Here is an 8,356-nt window from a genome sequence, read left to right on the forward strand (position 1 = left end):
GTGGCAGCAAATTGCTCTTCTAATTATGAATGTGCCTCCAAATAAAAGTCAGAGGATGAAACAGATATGCCAACAGCACCTAGTACTGACCAGCCCCAATGCTGCTTCACTATATGAAAATGATGGTCTTCTGAAAAACTCCAAATGGACAGAGCCCTCCTCTTCTCCCGCAGAGCTGAAGAACACTTTGGACACTGAGAACTACCTGGTATCAAGCTGCAGCTGGTACCAGAAGCACTACACGCCAGTTGAGCTATGAGCGAGAGACGACGTCGGGCCGTGGCCGATGCCAAACAAGAAAGGCTCCAGACGACCCAGACTCCAAACGAGCTCAAAGTTCCTGGCTCTATACTAGCTGGTGCCAGACCACAGCTGAAGTCGGAATGTAGCTGTCGCCAGTGAACTGGGTATCGGGCGAGTCAGAAGACTGAGACGCAGTAAAGCCCTATTGCTGGGAGAAAGACTTTTAGCTGCCTCCAGGGATGCGCCTGAAATCTAAAGAATGGCCTGGTCTGATGTCCTTAGCTTTCACATAAAAAGAAGGCAAATGTTCTCTTTGATCAAATAGGAATCTCAATCCGACTTTTTCATGACAACCCAAAGCTGTAGCCTTATATGTAGAGGGTTTTGTATTCTTCGGAGCCAATGATGTTCATTCATTCAAATGGGAGAAAAGATGGATCTAGAGCTTGAATGTGACCTCATTCTAGCTAAAGATCCCAGAACACAGCAAAGACAGGAAAAGGTCATCAAAGTTGGGTCCCTGTGCATAATTGCTTGGGTAAGTCTAGTCCAACACTCGTCACTGATGAACTACGTAACATGTAGATCTCCAACAGGTAGCGCCAGACTACGAATAGCTAGTGCTGGGTGAGGCATGAAAAACAGCAAGCGAGCTGGAGCAAGGGAGTGGATGTCTCAGATGGCGCAGAGTGCCTGGACGAGGACTGGTGCTCAACAAAAATCCCGATGCGATAAAGATTCGAGCGCCTAGGTGCCAATATACCTGATGCTCATCGTGAGAATCAGTAATATTCTGATGAGCGTATAGGTCAAAAGTATTTGAGAAGGCTCAAATATACCAATGCAGGAGCAGCTTTTTTTATCCATGTCCTTTTCAGCAAATGACAAGTCAGTATCTCAACGTTTAAGAGCATATATGTGATGATGAGCGAGTAAACACACCTGGCTGCAAACATTTGAGAGGACTGGCTATCAGAAGCAAGAGGTCGTTTACGGTGCTTCCAACATCCAGGCTCTAGCATAGGGCGTTCAAAATTAATACAGGCAGCCCCCAGTTAATGTTGGGTGTTCTGTTCCCAGTTAATGCCACGGATTGAAAATCGACACTAACTAAAAATTGGCGATAACAGCACCAAAAACCCACTTAACAGTGCTGTTAACCAGAGGTTGGTGCTGATGCTAACTAGAGACTGGCACTGCTAACCGGGTATCAGCACAGAAAATCCAGTTAACAGAGTTGCTAGACGAGTGCCATAAAACAAGATAGCCATTAACCGATGCCTCTGTTAACCAGGGGCGGCCTGTAATAATTAAGTAAAATAAGTAACTTTCCTTTAATCTGATGAATACTGAGCACCAGTCACTAGACGCCTTTCCAGCAGCATTCAGTCGAAATCTAAAAATGCATGACAAGTTCAACCGAGGGGGAAAAAACCCCATTAGACTCCCTTCAGTCGAATCAGCCGAGTCACGAGTCGAAAATTGACTGAATTGGATCAGCTGAGTGGCAAGTCGAACATACATTGTGAGTCAAATCAGCTGAGTCGCAAGTCGAACATCAACTGCGATGAGACGGACAAGCATGACTGCAAGGGGACAAGGCTTCATCCACTGAAGAATACCTCTTCAGAGGTTGAGAAACCAAAGAATCATGCCATCGACGCAATCTATCAGGTGATGAACCGCTGGAATAGGGCAACAACTCTGCACTAAAAGATACGCCTTTCTAGCAGCGCTCAGTCGAAACCTATAACCACATGACAAGTTCGACCGAGGGGGGATAAAACCTCCTCACTACCCATCCATCAAGAGCTTTTTCAATGGCTGTCTGCCGATACCTGGGAAAAGCTACAGGTTCAGCCGAGGGGGCAACTAATGGGGGCAACCGCAACCCCCTCAAGACTCCCTTCGACTACCAGTATGTCTTCTAGGTGCTAAGAAGCAGGACAAGGGGCCAGATAGTCACCTCCTCTAACACACATCCAAAAAGACGCCTTTTCTGCGGAGTGGCTCAAAGGGTCTGCGAGTCAAACTCCTAAGGACGAGAGTCACATCCCACCCCGCGGGCCTGAGTTCCCTGGGTGGGCAAGACCTCTCGAAGCTCTTCATCAGGAGGGAGATCTCGAAAGAAGAGGAGATATCCACACCTCACAGTTTAAGGACTAGGGCCAGGGAGGCTCTGTAGCCCTTAACTGCAGAGACGGAGAGGAGCTTCTTTCGGCAAAGGAAGACGAGGAAATCTGCTACCTGCTGAAGAGTGGCTCTGAGAGGACACCAACCACAGAAGACGGACCACTTCCCCTGGTAGACAGCTGCAGAGGACTGTCTGAGGTATCCATCCATCTCTGTTGCTACGCTGCGAGAAAAGCCTCTCGCTCGCAAGAGATGGTGGATAACAGCCAGCCGTGAAGTGAAGACACAGGGACTCGACCGACCGGTGGTACCGTTCTACGTGTGGCTGGCACAGGAGGTTGTGCCAGGGGGAAATTTCTCTCGGTGCTTCGGCAAGCAGAGCCAGCAGGTCCGGATACCAAACGGCATGAGGTCGTTTGGGCGCCACCAGGATCATCCGAAGGTTCGCAGTGATTAGCGCCCTGCTGATCACTTTGTGAATCAGACAGAATGGGGGGAAAGGCGTAGACGAAGAGGTTGTCCCATGGATGTTGAAGTGCATCCTCTGTGGCTGCCCATGGGTCCGGCACAATCGAGTAGAAAACCTGGAGTTTTCCGTTGTTCCAGGTGGCGAACAGATCCACCACTGGATGCCCCCACAGGTTGAAGAGCCTTTCCGCCACGTCTGGATGAAGGGACCATTCGGTTCCTATCACCTGATCCTGACGGCTGAGCTTGTCGGCTACCACACTCCTCTTGCCTGGAATGTAGCAGGTCGACAGCTCTATTGAGTGTGCCGCAGCCCACTCATGCACCTGCAACGTCAACTGGTGCAGCGGGAGGGACACTAGACCCCACTGCTTGTTGACATACGCCACTACTGTGGTGATGTCACACATTAACACCACCGAGTGTCCCACCAGACGGTCCGGGGACTCTTGGAGAGCGAGGAACGCTGCCTTGAGCTCCAGGACGTTGTTGTGAAAGTGCTTGTTGCGATGGTCCCACACACCTGCAGTCAGTAACTCCTCCAGGTGTGCGCCCCATCCCTCGGTCGATGCGTCCGGGGGGGGGGGGGGAGTGCGAAGAGGCACTCCTCATACGAGGTTCCCGTCGTCCAGCCACCAGACTAGGTCCTGCCTCACCTCCTCCGTGAGGGACACGGGGAAGAAAGGAGGGTCTCTTGCCTGTGACCAATACTCCTTTCATCTCCACTGAAGAGACCGCCGGTGAAGACGCCCGTGAGGGACTAGCTTCTCGAGAGACGACAGGTGGCCGATCACAACTTGCCAGTGCTGAGCTGGTTGCTCCTGTAGAGACAGGAACTGTCTTGCTGCCTCCCTGAACCTGCTGATCTGCGAATCTGCGGGGAAGACTCGCCCTGCTACCGTGTAGATCAGCATGCCCAGGTACTTCATCCTCAACTTGGGTTCGAGATCTGACTTCTCGTAATTCACTATGATTCCCAGATTGCGGCATAATTCGAGGAGTCGATCTCTGTCCTGCAGCAACTGTGAGCGGAAGCTCCCCAGGACAAACAAATTGTCGAGATACCTCAAGAGACGTATCCATATCGAGTGGGCCCAAGCCGACACCAGCGTGAACATTTGCGTGAACACCTGTGGGGCGGTTGAGAGACCGAAACAAAGTGCCCTGAATTGGTACACCGTCCCGTCGAGGATGAAGCGGAGGTACTTCCTGGAGGATTGATGGATGGGTATCTGGAAATACGCATCCTTCAGATCCACAGAAAGCATGAAGTCGTCCTCCCTGATGGAATCAAGCACTGAACGTGCTGTTTCCATCATGAACCGAGTCTGGCTAACGAATCGGTTCAAGGGAGAGAGATCTATCACCGGGTGCCAGCCCTCCGAGGATTTCTCCACTAGGAAGAGGCGGCTGTAGAAGTCCGGCGACTGATCCTGTACGATCTCCACAGCACGTTTGCTCAGCATGGCTTCTACTTCCTGCCGAAGCGTCATGTCATTGGTCGAGCCAGGAACGTAGGTTTGCAGATGGACCGGGTTGGAGGTGAGGGGTGGCCGTCCCTAGCGTTTCCCACCTCTCTTCGACTTCTTCTTCCCAGCTCCCCCTCCTGAGAAGGAGGGCTGGGAGGAGGGCTGGTGACGGTCGCTCCTTGAAGAAGTTGAAGGCAGAGTCTTTCCTCTGGGCTTCGACGATGCGATCGTCTTGGCCGCAGAGGAAGCGCTAACGAAACTCTTGGGCTTGGCCGCAGTAGCTTGAGACTGCCCAGACGCCTTCGAGATTGCCTGGTGTACTAAACGGTCACTGTCGTCAGTGCGCCGTCTTTCCACCACAGCGTCCACCATCTCTCCTGGGAAGAGAGAGGAGGAACTCCGCACCGGTCCATTGCGAAGACCCAGAGCCGCCTCATGCCCGGCCGCCCAGGTCATTTGGGTGAGAACAGCGTCTCTACGCCGGAGAACCAGGTTGGCCCACAGGTTAGCTGTCTGGTGGGCCAGGTAGGCGATGGCCCTACCCCCAGACTGGAACAGTCTCACGAAAGCCGGGTCTTCTTCAAGAGTGATGTTCCCTAAGGAGGCCGCGGTTTTTGACACTGAGGGACTACAGGTCGAGCCAAGAGACTGCTTGGAATGCTGCCATTGCGGTAGATTCCATGGCAAGTGCCTCCTCCCATGAGAACCAAAGGTTCTCTGACAGGAGCTGCGGCAGAGACACCCCCGGAGTTAGCCTGGCTAGCTCCGGGATAACCTGTTTGGGCGGCAGAGGGTCCTCTGAAGGCACGTAGAAGCACCTCTGTCGCGGTAGAGGTGGAGGAAGGAGCTTAGCAGACCTACCGGACCGAAGTAAACCCTCCTGTCCGGAGACGAGAGCGTCCACTTGCCCTAGTATGCTGTCAGCCAAGGCTGATCGCGGCAGACCCACCGCCGTCCTGGGTTCCTTCTTAGGTCCCCAGAACGCCTCCAAGCCCAACGTGGGTTCGGTAGGTGGGAGCAGCGATCCTTCCCCGAGGTCATAGTGCTGAAGAATCAGCGCAAATACCTACGCAAATGACCTTTGGATCTCGGGAGTGACTGCACCCTGTGGAGACGGACCGTCAAACCCGTCCAACGAGAATGCCTCCCGAGACCCTCCTCCTTCCACAGGAGGAACCACGACAGACCCCTCCTGGTCTCCTCCTGCCACTTGCGCATACGATCTGATAGTCCGAGGACTGTGCCAGGTTCGTAGGGTGTCGTGGCGGGATCGTGAGGAGCGCGCCCTCACGATTGCTCCTGATCGCCTCGCTCTTCCCGGTAAAGCCCAAGGAAGTTGAAGGGATAGGAGAGGTAGACCTGACGCTCCCCCCTCGCCCACCAGTTCTGCCGGTGTGCTGAGGGGGCTGCAGGCGATTGCCAACCTGTGGTGGCGATCGGGCTGCAGGCCTGGTCGAGCGGCTCTCCCGAGGAGAGTGGCTGGACCGAGAACAGCGGAGACGGTCCTGAGCGTCAGAAGAGCCGCTGGTCTCCCTCTCCACCCGGTCCCGGTAGGAGTGGCAGTCAGGGGACCTGCAGAGTCCGCTGTCGCGGTGGGAGCGAGGCCTGTCCTCACAGCACATCAAGCCGCTTGGACCAGCTGAGGCTGTTTCAGGCGACCGAGGGGACCACTTCCTCGCCTCAGCCCGCAAGCGGTCTGGGACCGTCGCGTCAACCCTGGGAACCAATGCGTCGCCACGAGAGCGATCGCTGGTCTGGTGAGTGTCGCCTGAGCGACCCCCGCCAGTCTTCCACCCCGTGCCTAGATCCTAGCGCCGAGAGGACTCCAATGCCTGGGTCTTGGCTGTCCGGTCACCCGCAGGTGACCGTACACTCGGTGACTCTCGTGAACGAGAGGCCGAGACAGTACCTGGCACTGAGGCAGAACCTCTGCCGCCAGGTGAGGAGATGCCGGTTATAGCCGACACTTCTCCGGCCCCCGTCTTCTTCCTTGCGGAAAGAGAGACAGGCCCCGTTCCCGAAGGAACAGGAGGACCGATGGAAGTCCCAACCGTCCCACTCGTACCCTTAGAAGTCTCAGCACGAGCCTTCTTATGGGGGGAGGAGGCAACCTTTTCTTCTTCGGCTATGGGGCCTTAGAAGTTGAAGGGGAAGTGGCGGCAGGCAATGACGACGAAGAAGACGAAGACGAAGACAACACCTTCCTCCTCTTCCTCTTCCTCAGCGCCACCGTCAGGTCTTCCATCCAGGACGGAACCAGGGCAGTTGCCGAAGCAATAGGGCCCGACTGCACCTGTCCGGAAGGACCTGGGGTGAGAGCAGCAACACCTCAGGCAGGAACGACGGCGGCAGGAACTGGTACCGGCACTGGAGTGGCAGCATACTCAGGAACAGGAGGCGGGGCAGGAACCGGCAGCATCCTCTTCACAGGAGGCAGGTCTAGAGGAGAGCTCTTGGGACACCGGAAGTCCAGGGCTGCAGCAGGAGCAGCAAACCTAGGTGGCGGCGTAGCAGCGGGCATTGAAACCTCCGGCAGCAGTGCCTGCACAGCAGCTGTCAGGGTCACCGTGGCTACATGCTGAGTGTACACCAGGTGTGGCGGAGCAGCGTAGCCCGGCGTGGACACCGTCGTGGTAGTCGTGGTGGTCAGCCCGTGCGTTACCGGCATGGCCCCTCTTGCCAGGTGACTCAGCAGCCCCTGGACCGTCGGTGTCCCTTGCAGCCCCAGCGAGTACCAGGCCCGTCCGAGATCGTCCCCTGTGGCCAGCAAGTCTGAGGAAGGAAAAGTCGGGTAGATTAGTGGGGGGGGGTCTCCCCTCGCTCAGGGGGGGGACAGTTCCTAGCCCGAGCGAATGGAGGACCCCGAGTACAACTCCCCCACGCTCGACTGATCGAGAGAGGAGAGGGAGCGAGAAACCTCCCCCAAAGGGGATGGAGCCATATGAGGGAGCTGAGCTGGAGGGAGAAAAGAGGAAGACGCGTCCGTGATCAAGGGCATACCCGGAGAACCCTCCGGCGACTCCTTGGCCAGCTTGCACGGCTTGTTCCTCCCCCCCATAGCGTTCCCACTGCTCCTCCGACCAAAAAATACAAGTATCACATGTCTCGGTGCGAGAGCATTCTCGCCCTCTACAAGGAGTACAAAAATCATGAGGATCAACCTCTACAGATGAGCGGAAGGCCCCACACTTACGGCCCCCAACACCAGGGCACAATCTGCTGTTGATGGGGGGGGGGGGGGCGAAGGGGTTTCTCCGGCTCTTGTAGTTCCATATCCATAGCAAAATGAATACAAAAAAACACACGCACTTACGCACTTACTTTTATCCTTGCAATAGCACACAAGTAAAAGGAAAAGCAAAAAAGTCTTAACATAGTGAGGCAAACCAAGCATTCAACAGAGGCGAGCAGAGAGACGAAGAGCAGCACATCCATCCACTAACGCAAAAGTGGCTCCTCTCCTCGCAGTCGAGCTTACCGCTAACTGCTGGACAAGTAGTTAACTACCGAACCCCCTTGTTCGAAGCTTACGACCGGTTCAGCTCCCGCTAAGTACCTTCCTATTGTTAAAGGACCAAGGGTTTGTATTATGTATCGGAACAATTAAAAATCATTGTTAGGTGAACAATGTCCAGTCTGGTAACCCGAGTGAGAAACAGCAGCAACTCGCTCATACAAAGCATCCTAAGGAGTGAAGCAAGAAGAAGATCTAAATTGTGGGAAAAATGGGTAAATGAGGCCTTTGTCCCCTAAAGGACTCAATCTCTGTATTGGCAAGATGTCATCTGCAGATTTTGTCATTATTACATTTATTGCTGATATTTTAATTTTTCATTATAACTGTGATGACTATCAAGTTAAAGTTGTTTACATTCAATTTTTGTATTTAGCCCTCTGGACCTGACTACTGTAACCACCTAAGGTCTCTAGTTGAAATTTAAGTTATATAATATGTGCATTAACTGTTATTACTCTCAATGCAAGGAAGACTCACTTATTGGTATGTGGAATCTGAGTCTTATGAACAGACTGGTGTTCGTCCG

The 8,356-nt window shown here is 53.9% G+C and overlaps 1 protein-coding gene across 1 annotated transcript in view; it reads right to left on the reverse strand.

Annotated features, from left to right (window-relative positions):
- LOC135213395 (uncharacterized) overlaps window positions 1-6,981 on the reverse strand; it is a 143,271-nt gene extending 136,290 nt beyond the window's left edge. Inside the window, exon 1 of the mRNA XM_064247371.1 lies at window positions 6,809-6,981. Coding sequence (XP_064103441.1) covers window positions 6,809-6,981 — 173 coding nt within the window. The remainder of the gene's footprint in view (window positions 1-6,808) is intronic.
- Between the last annotated feature and the right edge of the window lie 1,375 nt (window positions 6,982-8,356).

The sequence above is a fragment of the Macrobrachium nipponense genome, chromosome 42 (assembly GCF_015104395.2).
Source record: "Macrobrachium nipponense isolate FS-2020 chromosome 42, ASM1510439v2, whole genome shotgun sequence".
Classification (NCBI taxonomy): Eukaryota; Metazoa; Arthropoda; class Malacostraca; order Decapoda; family Palaemonidae; genus Macrobrachium; species Macrobrachium nipponense.